Source organism: Odontomachus brunneus, unplaced genomic scaffold, assembly GCF_010583005.1.
Source record: "Odontomachus brunneus isolate Ranch 3 - 2012 unplaced genomic scaffold, Obru_v1 Obru_scaffold_025, whole genome shotgun sequence".
Lineage (NCBI taxonomy): Eukaryota > Metazoa > Arthropoda > Insecta > Hymenoptera > Formicidae > Odontomachus > Odontomachus brunneus.
In genome coordinates, this window is record NW_022639475.1 from 2,606,834 (window position 1) to 2,625,300 (window position 18,467).

Consider the following 18,467-nt stretch of genomic DNA (forward strand, 5'->3'; position numbering starts at 1 on the left):
TAGTATTGTCTTTCGGTATTCATAGGGAGGCATCTAAATCAATTCATGAGAAAATTTCTAAATTAACCTAATGACTTTATGTTACACATTACAAAGATAATGAGTATACTCACTTGCCGGCGCGCATCGCTTGCTGTGCGAGACGAGCCTGCATAGTCACGACCATGTCGTGCGGAACGCGCCACACGAATACACAGCCGTCGCCGCTCGCGGACACGAGGTGACGACAATCCGGACTGAAACGCAGACCCGTCACCAGTTCCGAGTGACCGACCATAGTGGCCATACACTCCCCGCTGTAATAATCGTACACACACAGCGTCTTGTCTGTACATGAGGTAGCTACGTAAATACCGGACGCGTCTGGAAGAGTAAGACGAAACACGCGATTATTATAGGTCATAAAGTCACGAGCGCGATCTAAAGATCCGAGTAAATGAACTTGTTTCTCACCTAAGACGACTTTGATCAACGAGCCGTCCTCGCCGACGGAACCTTTGAAAGTCTTGCTGTGTTTACCCGTAGTAACATTGTAAACCCTAATATTTCTATCTTGGCAGGCAGTTAACACGTGCTTTTGCCCGGAATCGACCTCCATGTCGTACAGAGTAGTCTTTCCCTGGGCGTTGTGACCTCTCGCGAACTGTGGCATTCCTCCTGGTGTCTAAAAGACGGAGCAGCGTAGCGTGAATAAGATGCGCTCCCGTGAATCAAATCGAATGTAATCGCTGAGAAGAACAGGGTCTTACCGATTGCAGCTGTCTGAAAATAATGCTCTTATCGGCGCCGCAGGACACCATCTGTATTTGATTACCCTGATTCGTTTGATTGAAAAATCTGACGGCAGTAATGGAAGAACTGTGATCGTCGAGCGTCTGCAGGAAATTGTATCCCTGATCCACGCTGAAGACATGTATCAGGCGGTCCCGCGACGCGCTCGCCAACAGCCTCGGGGCGTCCACGGAGTACCGCGAGAACCTCGAGTATTCCAGGCACAGCACCTCGGCATCGTGCGCCTCTATTAAGCACAGCTCTTCGAGCGACGAGACGTCGTGAATTCTAATGTTGCCAGATCTGCGGAAGAACAATGCACGGTGAAACGAATCGCGCGTTACCTCGGGGCGCGTCTCTCTATCTCTGGCGCTCCCATTAATCGCCTGTATTAATTCGATCAAGCTCACCTATCGCCGGAAGCGAGGTGTTTGCCGTCTGGACCGACCCTTATCGATCTCACGCCGTTACGGCCGTCGTAAGACGCGTCGCTCTTCTCCGTGGATCCGGCCGCAGCCAGGTCCAGGTCCTTCAGGTAAGTCAACTCCGGATCGACGTATAGTACCTTGAGCAATTCCTGTTGGCAAAAGGGAGAACCGAGAGAAATAAGACCGTCAACTTCTTCTTTCTCGATGACGTGATATATAAAACCGCCATAGCAGCCTCCATATTCTTATTAAACTCAAATTTTTCGACCACGAGCATAATATCTATACAATACGTTTGTTACTGGCGTCACATATATGTAACACATATCTCTCACATAAAGTTTAGCTTTACTAAAAATTGCTGCTTCTATACAATCGCTACCAGTGTTACAATTTATTTTCCATGTCTATATAAACAAATTAAGTCTGTCTAAAGTGCGATTGCACCAACGTTATTTTGTTATGTCATCTGACATTTGGTTTTAAGTGAGACTTAAATATATGTCTGTCTTCATTTATTTAAAAATAAAGATAAATATAGATATATGTTTAAGTTTCGCTTAAAACCAAAATAATGTTGGTGCAACTAGGCCTTACACAAATGAATAAGAAAAAAAAAAAACAAAATGATCCGTGAACGGAGTTTCTCAATCATTGTAGTAACAAGTGTGTTGTAACATTGATTGTGCATTATGACTGTGGATTAATGAGAAAGACACTCACGTTGCTGTAAATATTTCGTTTGTACAAGGTATCGTTCGACGAGATGTCCTTCTCCAGATTCCAGACTCTTATTGTGTCGTCGCTGGAGCAAGTGATGAAGCTGCCAGCCGGCATGGCGCCGATGCAGTCTGGACCGGCCGGATACATCTCGACGCCCCAGATGCAGGCCGAATGGTATAGGAACGAATGTGACTTGCCAACTCGCCTGATGTCCCTTACATCCCAAACGTAGATGCTGTGGTCGTTGTAGACACAAGTAAGCTTGTTGTTGCGCTCGTCGAACGCCAACGCGATCGCGTCCGGATACCTCGCCTCGGGTGGGTGCTGGGACATGTGACTGAAAGAATGCCCGTGATATCTCGTGAATGCCGCGGACGGAGAAGTCGACGCCACAGCGTGAAAATTCGGTTTGAAGGAAATAACTCAATGTCGCGATATCGATATCGACTGTAAATTATCGCTTGATAATTCAATGAAACGTTTACGCAATAGAATAATGAGAATTATTTCACAAATTTATCTCTTTGAGCTTGGATTGAGAAGTGAATTATTTTCCTTCAAGTCCTTCGCTCGTCACACGACTGAGAGAGGTTGCATTAGCACTCTTCAAATTTCTCGGAGTCGAATCTCACTCGAGACGAGTGGAAAGTGGCGGTATTTTCGCTCGAAGTGATAATGCGCAAATACTGCCACTCGGAATAACAAGAGTGAATGTTTCACCGAAGCTTAGAGTGAACTCCAACTACACACGAGCGAATGTTTCAATCGATGGAGTGAATATCTTTCTGTGATGATGGAACATGTCAGATTCACTCTTCAATTTTGAGTGGAATTATTCACTCGATAATTCAGGATGCAGAGTTCGCCCTATATGAGTGGAAAATCGCTTGACTTCGAGTGGTCGCTTTGCTTTGTGAGCGAAAATTCACTCCAAGAAATTTAGAGAGCGTTATGAGACGCATTTTTTTTTACCTGATGGACAAGCCTTGTGCGACGTCGACCCCCAGATAATGCGTCCTGGGTAACGTGGTGATGAATTGAAGCGTGCTGGGACTGAAGCACCTCACGATCCCTTCGGCACATCCGATGAAGATGTACTTATCCCCGACCGCCATGCAATTGGCGCTACTCGTCTGTAAAAGCGCACAGACGTGATATCATTTCTTCTCGCCCTCGGAAATCCTATCAGAGATTGTCGATCTCGCGATTTTTTCCACCTTGTCGCGCACAGCGGAGAGACACATGTGTGTGTGTGTGTGTGTGTGTGTGTGTATGCGTTTATGTGTAGAAAAATCGAGTTAGGGGGGGTCACCACGATAGAAACTTTAAAGAATTGATTTTTTATCGGGTTCTATGAAAGATTATATAATTTTTTGTCGAAAATTCGTGATCTTTCCTTGTAAAATCTGTCATTTTGTAAAAGGTAAATTTTTCTTAAAAATTCCTACGTACAAACGAGGTTACTTTCGTTCAGTTTTTGAACATTTTTGCTTTCATTGACTTCAAATTGACTGTTCAGGAACAGTGATCGAAGCAATGTTTGTCGATAGAGGGCTCATCTTACGGAACTTAGCTCGTCGTAAAACATGTGTTCTAAATAAACAACATAAAAATCTTTTTAAAAGAACGTGCATTTAATATATGTAAAATAGCCATTTGATAAAATGTATTGTTACGCAACAAAAGAATCCCCAAAGATCTCTCTTTATACTCTTTCTTTCTTTGCCCTCACCGTGGTGTTCCCCCTTAGCTCGGCCGAGAACCAAAGTGTGTGACTTACTCGCAGCTCGACCCATTTGTCCAAGAGTCTCCTGTTGTTAAATTCACACAGCAGACCCGTTTTGGTAATCGCATACGTAGAATCCGCCATTTCCCCCCTGCCGCAGGCTACGTCAACGAAATCGTTGTTCCTCTGCTCTCCTAATATGGCAGATCGGCCCATCAAAGGCACAGGTTCCTTGTACTGCGTAACGGAGAATCGCGTGAGCTATGAAGCTGCTATCTTTGTTAAGAAAAAAAAAAAAAAAAAAGAGAAGGAAAGAACAAGAGAGGAGAACGAGCCACTCTCAGGTGTCTGAGAGACAGAGAGAGCGGCGCGAAGGAGGACAATTACCTTGGCGCTGCGCGAGTACTCCAAGTACCAAAACTTGACGTGCCTGTTGCCCACGGTAACGAAATAGTTGCCGTTTTCCGCGAAGCATACTGCCTTTACTTTGCTGGACACTTTGTTGGACGCGACCTTAACATTGCTCCTCCAGTCCCAGACATTGACGATCATATCGTGCTGCGAGCCGACCGAGACGACGTACTTGTTGCTGGGCGAAAATGCCTGAGAGAGAGAGACAAAAGCGAATGAGAAAGGATCCGACGCGCGAAAGGGAAGGAAAAGAAAAACACAAAGAGGGGAAGTTGAGATGAGGGGATATCCTCCGGGTCGCGTCTTGTACTGCGCGACTCGACTTCGGAGTTACTATTAATCGTGGGACGATCTCGCGCACGATTAATATAATTCGAGGCGATATTACCGGTGATCATTCGCGATTGCGAACGATAAAAATCTCTCTTTCTCTCTTTCTGCCGGGCATCGAGAAGAGCCTGGGAAAAGCTCCTCGCACGGCGCCACGGCGAGACTCGCGGCGCGCTGCGTTATACGGGAATATAGTGGTGTGTACTACGGGACAATGAAAGGAATACCGTTGGTTATTCATCGGAAACGATTCGGTATGCTCGTACTTCGCGCGTCGACGCCTTGTGACCGCGCACCGCGGCGCGCCGGCACGATGCACGCGGATCGAATGCGAAACGAAAATCGTGCCGGGACGAGATTGAAAGAAGCGGAATAAGAGAGACCGAAAGAGAGGTCTCGAGCGATCTCGGTTCCAGCGTGAACTCGCGAGAGAGCGATCGTCGGAAAGATGATGCGAGGGGTCTTTTTCTCTTTCGAACGATCGGATCGACAAAGTAATTATACGCTGAAGCAGCAATCTTCCCGTTGCTGAGTACTAAAAGAATAAATCAGAAGTTAAAATAGGGCCCATGAGAGTTCAGCACAGGTGTGTTAGTGCAGTAAAACTAATATATAATCAGTGGATGTCTTCGCTAAAAGATTAATTATGAACGATTAAACTGCCGCGACTGAACTATAAAATTGACTCGAGGGTCTTTTACACCCCGCGTAGACAATGTTCCGGGATCTAACTGGAATCCATTACTATCCAACAACATTTAGAATATCTCACTCAATTCTAACGCAAATTAAAAACCAAAACAAATATTGGGAAAACTTTAGGCTTTCCACTTAAAATCGCATATGTCTGAAACATTACAGTTTTATGTAGAATCCATAATTATTCTGGAATATCAGATTGGATCTCAATTAGGTGCCAAGAAATTTTCTATCCGGGAAACGTCATTTTTGGAGCGCAAAGAGTCAACAAGAGCTGATAGTATCGTAATGTTAAATGTCACTGGTGTTAAATCGATTCAGCGTGTTCTTCTCTTCGCGAGCATCGCGAAGTGCCCGTCGCTCGGGGAACGCGACGTATTCCGTCGAGAAAATCAATTGCTCAACTTCGGAGCGGTTCTTGAAATCTTGACCTTAAAAGTACTCGTTCCCAATCGACGATCCACGACTAGGTGGCATAGGCAGGCGCGTAGGTACGAAGGCGCAAGCACGTTCGCTTTGTGAATAGAGCATATGATCCGTTCGTAACGCGCAATTCACGGCGGCCGGTCGAGTGGTGCTTTTTTGCGGCAGTGCCATTATCGACTGCGAGCTAGGAATAGACACGTTTTTCCTATGCGCACTCCTCTCCCCTTTCCAATGCGCGACTTAAGCCGCGCGTTATTATCCTCTATTACTTACGCGCGCGCGGATTATAAAACGCGCGGCGCGCGTGTGTTGCGTTATGTCATCGCATTACGATAAACAAGGGCGCTCACCGGCGGCCGGCTTTCTCGCGGCGCTTTGAGTTACGAAAGCAGCACTCTCTGGACTAACATTTTGCGACAGCGACCGGGAGTAAGGAGCTGAGCACAATAAAAGGAATGAGGAATAGGGAATCGAGAATACACGCAAAAAAAAAAACTAGCTTCCAGAGCTAAAAAAATAGCTGTGGCAGATAAGATGTGTCACTGAAATAGGGACAGCTAATGTCGATACTACCGAAGCTAAATTTATTCGCTGTTTAAATTTAGCTACAGCGAGAAATAATAGCTGCTAGAAACAAATGACTGCAGCAAATAATTGTAGCTGTGCGGCAAACTTTCTAATATATGCATATGATAAGAAATTAAAAAAAAAACTTTCTAATATATGCATATGATAAGAAATTTAGGAATAACTGCCATTTTCTTAATTACTTGAAATAATGTGTATTTTTAATGTCACCTAATATATTTGTATTTCATAGCGAATGCATTTTAGCTGTCATAGTCAATTCTTAGCAGTGACAGCTAAACAATTAGCCTTTTGACTAAGTTTGGATCATCTATCACGGTTTAGCTGATATTACTAAGCCATTTTTTTTGTAGAGAACAGGGAACAGTTCAATATTAAAACATGAAACCTAATTCATCAATGCAGAATAGAGGAACAGAGGAATAGCGTTATTTCTTGTTTTCAGTATTCCTTATTCCTTATTTCTTTTATTGTTTCCTGCTCCTTATTTCTTTTATTGTGCTCCTTACAGTCGAAGTCGTCCATTTAGTTGCTCGCCGATTTTACTTATCCGCAACGAACACGGGATCGGGCCACGCGGAGACGGTGAGGAAGAAGGCGTTCGATCTCTCGAAGTACTCACCACACAGTTGATACCGTACTTGTGTCCGGAGAATTCTGCGATCTGCACGGCATTGTGCGGATCGGAGATGTCCCAGACACGAACGTTCGGCATGTGACCGCATTCGCCGGTGGCCAGAAGCTTGCCGTCTCCCGCGAGCGCCAAGGAAGTCACAGTCTTACGACAGGCGTTCAGCACGTGCGCCTGGCTGTTCCTACGTGGATTGAACAGCACGACGGTGCAGCTGCAACAGGAAAACAGAGATGATATCAGTCGCACGCAGGAAGGCCGCAGGAGCTGAAATATGTAGCTGCTAAGATATATCATTAAAGTACACTGAGGGAGAAAATATCTGAAGGATAAACGATATTTATTCGGTGGTTTTCTTTGCAAAATTCGCAATTAACATCTACAACAAAAAGCGTAACACTTTCGATTGTCAAGGCGGTTCCGTTATCCTCGATGGCCTCAGGCGATCTTTCAGCCACCTGGTTTCATCGCGAGAAAGATCTGGCAGTTTTTTCCGCCGGTCTTTATGTTGATCTGAAATTCTCTTTGAGAATTAGTCCAGACCTCGTAGAGCTGGCGGTGCGGACGAAAGGCCGCAATCCGAATTCCGATTCATCGCCGGCGATTTTATCGCGATCGATCGCTGACCGCAATTACGGGGTCGAATTAAGGCTACCGCTTTCTATATCGTTTTCTTTCTCTCCCGGCTCTCGACCGACTTTAATAGACATCGTCAATCCCCTAAGCTCATCAACTTCTCAAGTTCATCAAGAACGGGAGTCGCGGCTCGCGCACGCTTTCGCCGTTTACGACCTTTTTCGGCACTTTTTCACACGTGTCGCAATGTGATAAGAGGCCACTTTCTCCCAGGTCATGCTAGCCGAGCACGACACCAGATGGAACTCGGCATCGTAACGAGTACACTTCGTTCTAATCCGGCGACAAGAAGGAGGAAACACGCGAAGACAAACAGGCAGACGTAGAGAGAAGGAGAGGAGCAAATAAAAGAAGACGGCGAAGCCGCCGCCATTCTACTCCAACTATTCTCGAGCACGCTTAACATTCGCTCACAAACGCTCCTCGAGCAACAAGAGACTCCAGTCGTAGGATACAAAAGCACACTTTATCCAGCTGCGATCTAAACCGAGGAAATCGCGAGCGATACGGAAGCGGTTCTCCACTGGCCTCATAGAAAATTCCTTGGGATCTAATTGGGATCCAGCTCGATTCGCCACGATAATTATGGGTTCTGGTTAAAGGTGCAATCCCGAGTCAAAATTTTGATTCTACTTTCAACCATATTATTCTATTCAACATCTATTTTGATACTCTAAAACCTACATTTTATTCCTAAATCTTTTTTTAATCTACACGAGTCAAAATTTTGATTCTACTTGCATTCTCATTATTCCATTTATTTATTCTATTTTTATTCTATTTAATCTACACGAGTCAAAATTTTGATTCTACTTTCAGTCTCATTATTCCATTTATTTTGATATTCTGAAGCCTACAATGCAACTTATTTTGACGCTAAAAAAATGAAAAGAGAAATTTCGGATATAATCAGAGTAAAAGTAGGAGTAAATTGTATCATTAGAATTAAATTTACTTTGCTAACTTAGCTGCTACTACGTTGCAGAATTCAAGATTTTTTCAGTCTCATTATTCCATTTATTTTGATATTCTGAAGCTTACAATGCAACTTATTTTGACGCTAAAAAAATGAAGAGAAATTTCGGATATAATCAGAGTAAAAGTAGGAGTAAATTGTATCATTAGAATTAAATCTACTTTGCTAACTTAGCTGCTACTACGTTGCAGAATTCAAGATTTTTTCAGTCTCATTATTCCATTTATTTTGATATTCTGAAGCTTACAATGCAACTTATTTTGACGCTAAAAAAATGAAGAGAAATTTCGGATATAATCAGAGTAAAAGTAGGAGTAAATTGTATCATTAGAATTAAATCTACTTTGCTAACTTAGCTGCTACTACGTTGCAGAATTCAAGATTTTTTCAGTCTCATTATTCCATTTATTTTGATATTCTGAAGCTTACAATGCAACTTATTTTGACGCTAAAAAAATGAAGAGAAATTTCGGATATAATCAGAGTAAAAGTAGGAGTAAATTGTATCATTAGAATTAAATCTACTTTGCTAACTTAGCTGCTACTACGTTGCAGAATTCAAGATTTTTTCAGTCTCATTATTCCATTTATTTTGATATTCTGAAGCCTACAATGCAACTTATTTTGACGCTAAAAAAATGAAAAGAGAAATTTCGGATATAATCAGAGTAAAAGTAGGAGTAAATTGTATCATTAGAATTAAATCTACTTTGCTAACTTAGCTGCTACTACGTTGCAGAATTCAAGATTTTTTCAGTCTCATTATTCCATTTATTTTGATATTCTGAAGCTTACAATGCAACTTATTTTGACGCTAAAAAAATGAAGAGAAATTTCGGATATAATCAGAGTAAAAGTAGGAGTAAATTGTATCATTAGAATTAAATCTACTTTGCTAACTTAGCTCCTACTACGTTGCAGAATTCAAGATTTAACAGGGCCAAAATTTAGGTCAAATTTGGGTATTCTGAATCTATGCTGAGAAAATCTTAGGGAATTTTTATACGGATGAATTCGGAAGACTCGCGCGGTCTGTCGTTCGCGAGACGCGCGATTTGTCCGGTTCGAGAACCTCCCCGTGGACAAGCAGGACGACGACGTCGACGCACGCGGAAATTGCGCAATCCGCGCAGTGTTCGGCCGGCGAGTACCGTAGGATCGTCCGTCCGCATGCGTCTGTACACACATCGGCTTCCGGTTAGTTCACTTTCAGCCGCGGGAGAAAAGGCGTACGCGGCATTGACGGACGACGACGAGGGGGCTCTCTCGCTCGGGGTCAGGGACCTCCTCCTCGCCGACTCCGTGCGTCCCGTCGCCGTAACGGGTCGCCGAAACCTTTCGAATGACCGTGACGACGAGCGTCCCCGTGTGGTCTTCTTTTCGTCTCGCTTCGCTTCCCCGCGCTCGCCGCGCAGTCTCGGCCCGGGAAGCGCCGTGTTCCTTACGTAATTGTCAGGACGAGATCTGACGGGTGCGGTGATGATATCTCGCGCTCCTGAAGATAGCGAGAAGAATTCCGTGACTCGTAATCGCGCGCGTGATTGTAAATTTTACTCATTAACCTTCAGACTGCCGGGAAAGCCACTTTTGTGGCTCTGCACAAATCTCAAAATTCCACGCCATGTATGTATGTTACTTATATAGAAAAATTGTTGAGAAAAAAAATCACTTTTTTAATGAAAAAATGCCGGCAGCCTAAAGGTTAATTATATTTGAGTTTGACTGACGTTCGCGAGATGCTTCAACGGAGATTCGCGATTCTGCAGGACGGGAACAATTGTCGTTTAGCATTGTCTCGTGTCGACAAGTTTGTTCGACAGAAAGATCCCGGGGGGCATCGTCGAGGTGTCGATGACGTCGGGCGGCCGAGAAAGATCGAGGAATTTCAACGGAGCGGTTTCCCTCCCGCGGCGCAGCGCATCTCGTGGATACATCGACGTAATTATGAGAGAAGCGCGGGCGCATTAATCATAATACCGCGATAGCGCAATTACCGTCCGTTTTACGACACAGACCGGAGGAGGCCACCGCTGCTGCGCCGCTCCGTTACTTCCATCGACGTGCCGTTCCTTCCATCCGAGGCGAGAAGAACATCCCGCATAAAAATTCCCCAACATTTTCTCAGGTGCAACATAGATTCTGATTAGAATGCATACATTTCTCTCGAGATTAGTTACTTCCCAATTGGTATCCTTGTAGAATACCAATTGGGAAATATAAGTTCTCTGTCCCGCATGGAAATTTCCCAAGCATTACCAAGTATAGCAACAGATTCCGATTAGATTGCTCAAACTTGTTCCAAACAGGTATATCGTGTTGCGATATCAGTGGTGAATCCCATTTTTATTCCAAACCTGGGTTCTTTGTCTCGTATAGAAATTTCCTAAAAATTTCCAAGTATAACATAGATTTCGACCGTTCAAACTTGTTCCAAACAGGTATATCGTGTTGCGATATCAGTGATGAATCCCATTTTTATTCCAAACATGGGTTCTTTGTCCCGTATAGAAATTTCCCAAAAATTTCCAAGTATAACATAGATTTCGACCGTTCAAACTTGTTCCAAACAGGTATATCGTGTTGCGATATCAGTGATGAATCCCATTTTTATTCCAAACATGGGTTCTTTGTCCCGTATAGAAATTTCCCAAAAATTTCCAAGTATAACATAGATTTCGACCGTTCAAACTTGTTCCAAACAGGTATATTGTGTTGCGATATCAATTAGAAATTCCATTCTTGTCCCAAACATTCCCAAGTACAGCATAGATTCCGATCAGATTGCCCAAACTTGAACAGGTGCATCATTTGATGCGATTTACGATATACGGAAAAAAAGATATAGACAACTAAATATAATTTGCTGTGTTAGTCTTTTTCCTTTACTACAGGAATCAATTTTCTCACTAAGATAACAAGAAAATCTGCTTCTGCAACAAAAAAGTAGCTAAATTATGTTGTCCATCTGTAGCAAATTTGCGGCACTTTTCTTGCTGCACGAGCAAATTTTCTTGTTGTCATAGCAAGGAAATAGGCTCCCGCAGCAAAGAAAAAGCAGCTAACGCAGCGAATTATGTTTAACTGTCTATATATAACAAATTAGTTTGCTGCTAATCCTTTTTTTCCGTGTACCAAATAGAAATCCCATTCTCATTCCAACTATATGAAATAATTCTGATTAGGGATTTATTCCGATTTCCTAAAGAATTATTTTTCGGGAAATCGGATTGGATCTCAATAAAAGATCCCGAAGAAATTTTCTATGCGGAGCGAAGTGCTCTCCTACGTCGAGCGAACGGCGGCGAGACGCAGCCGTTTGTCGAGAGGATCCGCAGGAAACGACGTGCGGCCACGTGAGAGATCGAGGGGTCCAATTGAGCCGCTGAATAATGCAGCGTTCGAGAAGAGAGATCCAGGCCCCGTGAAGCATCGCGTGAGTGAGACTGCCGCCGAACTCCCCCGCGTGCGCTAAATAATTCCGCCGCGGAATCTTGTAATTGCTTACTTCATATCGGAGAGGTGAGAGAGCGGCGGCCGCGGCGCCGCAGCTCCGGCTTCTGGAACGCATTCGCTCATTTACTCGCGTGTTCGGTTTATTAAAAGTGGAATGAGTGGAGGAGATCTTCCGTGATCGAATCGGATGACTGATATTCGAGGCTTTCGCGACGTGAAGAAATGCTGGACCTGGATTTCAGATTTCTGCCGAGTTCCTCGTGGATCCCCGACTAGAAATGTATATGGTGCTCAGCTTGATCCCAATTAAATATCTGGTTTGCATAAGGTGATGTTAATTAATTATTAGTGAGATTCTGACTATCAATACATCCAAAGAATGTGACTGCACCCTCGAATGAGAAGGAGACGATTAGAATATTTCTTTGAATCTTAGAGAATTTTATTCTTATATATGGCCCTCTCAAGGGGACTCTTCTAAAACCAAGAAAAGGAAAATATTCTGAGTATAATATCCTTAAAGTTCGTATAGGAATTTCGCCTTTTCATCTGCAATATACAAATCTTGCTTTTAATGAAAAATTCCTTCTAGCAAGAAGGCACTTTACCTTTGAAGTAAACATACTCTGCTTGATTCAAAAAGGGAAAAGAGTAATATCTAATTTCCGAGTGAAGTCCACTTCATTAGAAGAGGAACACTCTTCTGATAAAAGTTTTCGCTTAAAATATGGGATTACAAGAAACAGCACCTTGAAACTAGAGAGTTCTTAATAAGATCTAGAGAGTTCTAATTTTAATAAGATCGTAATTGTTACGTTGCCTTACATGATTTATCAGGAACTTATATTTGATAATAACATCACCTTATGCAAACTACATAATTAATTGGGATCGATCTAATCGGTACTATGGAATAAATTTCTAGCGCAGTTAGTATGTTTCGACCATTGGTGACCATTTTTGGTCACTTCTTCATGGAGAAGAGCAACCTGAAATTGACTTTAACGGCCTCAAATCAGCTTCAAATTGCCTTTCTCCTGAAATGGTGAACTGAAACGTTCGTGAAATGTCGGCAACGGGTCCACAAAGGACGCGGCGCCAACGTAGTAGTATCCAGATCGAGAATCGGGTAATGTAGCTTTCCGATTGCCGACGATTTTCCACTTCTCCGCGCGGCGGCGATTAGCGCGCGCGATTTCACAGCAAGAAATTCCGGACAGGAGATTCTACTTCGGCTGAAAAGTGAGCCGAATTGGATCTTATTGTGCGGATGCGCCGACGAGAGGACCGCGACTTTCTATCGTTTCGCGACGCGACCATTGTCCGCGCGAAATCTATTAATCTCTCTCTCTTCCCGCATCTCCCGCGGCATAAGTGGATCTCGAACGACAGCTGTAAACGCATGTGGGACGTTTCGCGTCGGAGAGAAGACGCGCACCGGCGCTCGGAGGAAAGGGACGGACTGTCAGGTAGAATAAAATAAATTTCACGTCCGCGACGTGCAATAATATCGCGGCTACGCCGATTTTCTACTTTCCGTTTTTGCGTGCGCGCATCGCACGGCTCCTGCGCGGCACGTGCGCACCCACGAAGGAAAAGCGCGGCGGTCGGATCGCACAGCTCCCAATAAATAATAAATATACGACGGCAAGGGACTTTCGATCCGCGAGAGCACAATGCCGTCGCGTTTCATGCGAATTTCGCCGGCGAACAAACGCGTGTGTCTCCGGCGGCCTGCTACTAATTCAAGCCCGGCGTCTCGCGAGGAGCCCAACAATGGGTGACGTACGACGACGCTACCTCGTTCTGCAGCGAGTCGAGGGAGAACAACGCACCGAAAAGGAGAGATATAAAGCGTATCCTCCCCCTCGTGCACGGACACGTACACGTAAAAAAAGATTTGCTGTTACAACTGAAAGCCTCGCCTAGCTTAGCAAATCTAGTGCCCGCCGCGGTGTACGGCCAGTCAGTTTTCTGTGTTATAGGAACTAAGCAGCAGAGCTTGATTTGTGTCAGTACTTGGTAAAGTTTGATATTAGTGGACGACAGAGTTGTCGACACAGTCAGAACGATTCTCTGCGGAGACTAATGAAAAAACGTAACGTTGGAATGACCGACGAAACCAGCATTTGCTGAGGTAACGAGTTCTCTTGTTAATTGTACTCTCTAAATTTCTTGGCGTGAAATTTCACTCGAAAAGTAGAATGAATATTTTCACTCGAAATCTGGAGGAATGAATCCGATGTCTCCCATCGTTATAGGAATGTAATCGCACTCTAATCGACTGAAACGTTCGCTCGTGTGGAGTCGGAGTCCACTCTAAACGCGAGTGAAACGATCACGATTGCGATTTCGAGTAGTAACATTTTCACTATCGCCTCGAGTGTGAAAACACTGCCACTTTTCACTCATTTTGAATGAGATGCACCGAGATATTTAGAGAGTCCTATCGAGGGGAAATTTGGTACACATTAAGGGGATGCTGAAATTGAAAACTTTCTCGACAGAACACTGATATTTTTCTAGAAAATTTACGTCGTATTAGTTGCACAAAAATCTAACCTGCACTTAGGAAAACGCTAAGAAATTTTTATGCGGAGTATATGACAATTGATTGGTCTATTAATTTGATCGATTATTTGTCGATTCTCTCAATTTCAGGACGAAATTTTAATCAACGGCCTCCACGCGCGATTTCTCCGCGGCACGAGCGAATCTGCTTAGTCGCGACGCTCAATTTTGCCCATCAGGCCGCAGATTTGCTGAATCAAGCAATCACAGTTCTTCTGTCCCACCTATCTGCTCGAGGAAGCGTGGATCTGTCGCGAGCGTTCACCGTCGCGAAGTCGGACACGCGGAATCGCCGGGACCACGAGGAAGACGGGACAAGAGTCTCGCTCGCTCCCTGCAGCATCGTGCCCGGTCGTGCGTCGTCTCCGAGAGGCGCCGACGAGTCGTGTGAGAGAGCGCCGCCGATTTGATTCTTTCCTCTTCTCCGTTCCCGTCGCAGGTCTCGTTCTCTCTTTCTTTCTGCCTCGACGAGACGAGGAGATCCGTCGCAGGACGGGGCCGTGTGAAGGAGGCGGCGGCCACGCTCGCCGTAGCCGCGACCTAGTAAAACTAGCACGCTAAGTTAAGGAGGTACCGAGGAACACGCCAGCGGAGCACACGTGACGGAGGCGCGCTCGATCCACCACGCCTGCTAGATGCACGATATGCACATTTGCTCGCGTGCACATGCATCGGTCCGTGAGCGAGCGAAGGGAGCGCGAGAGCGAGAGGGTTGCATGTGCGCGCGGTGCAAGCGGCGGTTTAAAGGTTATCGGGTCAATTATTGAGCATACCGACTGGCCGCTGACGTGTCTAATAACTTTGGCGGTGATAACGAGCGATTTAACTGGGCCAACCAGCCAACTAACCAACCAACCCACTGTCTCTATAACACTCTAATCGGCCTGCCGACGATCTCGTGCCACGCATGAAGCCCCGGCCGTTTCACCAAGTATACCTGCGTTAGCGTCAAACCAATTTCACGGTCGTTCCCGGTACCGTATCAATCATAGTCGCTGTGCTGAGGCTTCGAAAAAACGACCAGAAGCTGTATTCTGGACGTAGAGCGAACGCTAACGCGTGCTTTCCTAACTCTGAAGTTGAGACGAGTTTATACGTGATGCTCGTATGAGGGAAATTAAATTCAAGATTAAAAGGACATACGCGTTCTCTATAAAAAAAAGTAAAAGAAGCCAAGTGCACGCATGTTAGCATTACTCTATTGAAAAATACAAGACAGTTTTATATACTCTCTACAAAAGAAACGATATCAAGAGGTTCGCCAAGTGCGAATAATTAATCATTTTTTAATTTTATAAACATATATAGTTTTGATTATATAATATATTTATAAATTAAATATGTTATTAATAATATATTAGTAATATATTATTAAGTAAAAAATAAAATAAGAGAAATACAATAATATTAAAAAAAATTATAATAATTTATACAAAAAGCCCTTGGCGTGCCTTTTTTATAGACAAACGGTTCTCTTATTTTAATGATACCTATACAGCAGTTAATATCAATAAAAAAAATCACTATACTTATATTATTGGTATATTTAATAATATATTATTAAATAAAAAATAAAATAATTAGAGAAATACAATTATGTTAAAAAAACTAGAATAACTTACACTAAAAAATACTTGGCGAGGCCTTTTTTTAATATTATATCGATATTTAATATAATATTTTGATAATGACTACAATAAGAGAACCGTTTGCCTATAAAAAAAGGCACGCCAAATGTATCCCCAAGAGTATCCTTAAGAGTATCGCCAAGAGTATCCCCAAGAGTATCGTCAAGAGTATCCCCAAGAGTATCCCCAAGAGTATCGCCAAGAGTATCGCCAAGAGTATCCCCAAAAGATCCCCGGAAATGTTCCCCTCCCCCCTCCCCAGTTAATATATTCTGGAGGCATAGCAAATGCTAAATGTGTTTTCCTGATCCTGTAATTGAAGCCGCTTTATATACACTGAGAGAACGATTTGGTTGAATCAAATAAACGCCTCTTTGGAATAGTCCAAATTTTTTGATTGATTGAACAAAATTTTATTTGACGCAACAAAAATATTTATTTGCGGCTTAGTTCCAAAGAAATATTTTCGTTGTGTCAACCAAATAATTTGTTCTATTCCAAAGAAACATTTATTTAATTCAATAAATCGTTTTCTTTGTGTACATGACACTCATACCAGTTATATATTAAACGTATGTAAATAATATTAAACTTAAGTAATAAATAATATTAAACTAAGAAATAAAAAGACATAGGTATTAACGCACTCGCTACACGTCCAAGGTAAGGTCTCGCACTGAAAGAAAAGACTGGTAACTATAAAAAACTGCATTTAGTTACAGAAATTCATTGAATCCTTAGTAACTAATACTAAATATGATAATAATTACCAAATATTTAATAGATCGGGAGTATGACGTAATTGCACTCACAGTAACATCAATTAAATAATTTAGTAATAGTTACTTAATGTTAAATATTTAATATAAAATATATTACAGTTATGAACAGATATTTGATAATTGTTATGAAATCGTTATATCCCATATAATAAAAAATTCAGTAGGTACGAGTTCTATTTTGTTACCAGTATAAGTATGTTTTGTTGCAGCACAACGAAAAATTCATTCATTTGCAGCTATTACATCGTTTCAATATCTATCATTACAAATAGTTGGTTGAACCTATCAAAAATTTTGTAACTATTACAAAATCGCTTATTTTGCTCAACTATTCAATAAGTTTTATTTACCAAATATATTCTGGAAGCAAATAAATTTTACTTCTGTCAAATAAATAATTTATTTTACAGAACTAAATTAATTAATAAGTATTGCCATAGCTTTGATCCGCTATATTTACGCTATCATTTAGTAATAGTAACCAAATTTTGATAATATTTACTAAATTCTTCTCTCAGTGCGGATTCTCTCCTCAGCTCTGAGGGAGGAAGTGATCATGAGTCTTCTTCTTCAGTGTGAAATCTCGCGAGTAGTGAACACTTGCGAATGCTCTCCAGTTAGCAAATGTCCACTTGCGAGTTTACTATGGAGGCAAATACGCATGACTGATCTCCTGAGCTGTTCTTCGGCTTGCGGAGGTGTTACGGCGGTGCGAGGTTCTCCGCTAAGTCGTTTCTGCATTCCAAATCGGTGATCCGAACGTGGCTCGCGCGATCAGCGTCGCGTCTTTCGCGAAAGCCGCACGCACGAGACGATCGATGTGTGACGTGGTGAAATTATAAATTAAGCGTGACGGAACGGCAGCGAGGGAAAAAAGCCGCGCGGCGTTCTTGGAGGGCGCGAGAGCGGAACGAGGAATACGACGTCGACTCTCCTCCACCTCCGCCTCCTCCTCTTCCTCCTCCTTCTTCGTATCCTTCTCTCTCAAGCATCTATTTTGCGATATTTAAACTACTTGCGACTAAAAGACTCTCGTTTTCTTTCTCGTCGTAGCATCTCGAGACGCGGACAACGCGCGCGCGTGCGTGCGTGCGTTCTCGTCCACCAAGCGGAAATGATTGCCGCGCGGTTTTCAGCGTCCTCGAGGATGACATACGGGAGAGTTCTCCGGGGCGAGTTGTCACAGCGCGCTTTCCTCTCGCGCTCGACGCGACTCCATTTTACGTGAAACGACTTTGCGTGTTACGACGACTTGCGCGGCGATAACGTCGAGCAAGATAACGCACGTAGCTTTTCGCTTGGTTTGCAAAAGCTGGAGAGGCTCGGTTGTGATCCTCGAGCGCCGCGAATCGCCTCTTTCGAGTTTAACATTCTCCCTGACGATCGCCGCGTCACGTATTTCGCTCCTCGGACGAACGTATAAAGAACGGGACCAGGAGAGTTCGAGCGATACATGTGCACGCGTGGTGAACACGCCTTCTTCTTGCTCGCGTAGTCAGGGCGAGATCCGGCGGTGACCTTTCTAAAGCATCGCGAGCACGGCCGCTGACGGAGAAAGCAGGAAAGTCCCGGACAATGATTCAACGGCGCGACTTTCGATGACGCTTGTCCCGCGGCAACCTGCGTTACCGTTCGCGAAAGTGAGGAAAATCTCGGCGATTATTCTCACGAGTGTCTCCCCCCCCCCC

The 18,467-nt window shown here is 43.6% G+C and overlaps 1 protein-coding gene across 1 annotated transcript in view; it reads right to left on the bottom strand.

Moving 5' to 3' along the window:
* The window catches only part of LOC116842398, an 87,752-nt gene that overhangs the window by 10,872 nt on the left and 58,413 nt on the right, over positions 1-18,467 (bottom strand). The window contains exons 3-11 of the mRNA XM_032811570.1: positions 6,725-6,947; positions 4,036-4,251; positions 3,703-3,885; positions 2,895-3,055; positions 1,923-2,259; positions 1,182-1,348; positions 750-1,074; positions 454-664; positions 114-363 (exon numbers count right to left, since the gene is read on the bottom strand). Of these exons, the coding sequence (XP_032667461.1) occupies positions 114-363; positions 454-664; positions 750-1,074; positions 1,182-1,348; positions 1,923-2,259; positions 2,895-3,055; positions 3,703-3,885; positions 4,036-4,251; positions 6,725-6,947 (2,073 nt within the window). The remainder of the gene's footprint in view (positions 1-113; positions 364-453; positions 665-749; positions 1,075-1,181; positions 1,349-1,922; positions 2,260-2,894; positions 3,056-3,702; positions 3,886-4,035; positions 4,252-6,724; positions 6,948-18,467) is intronic.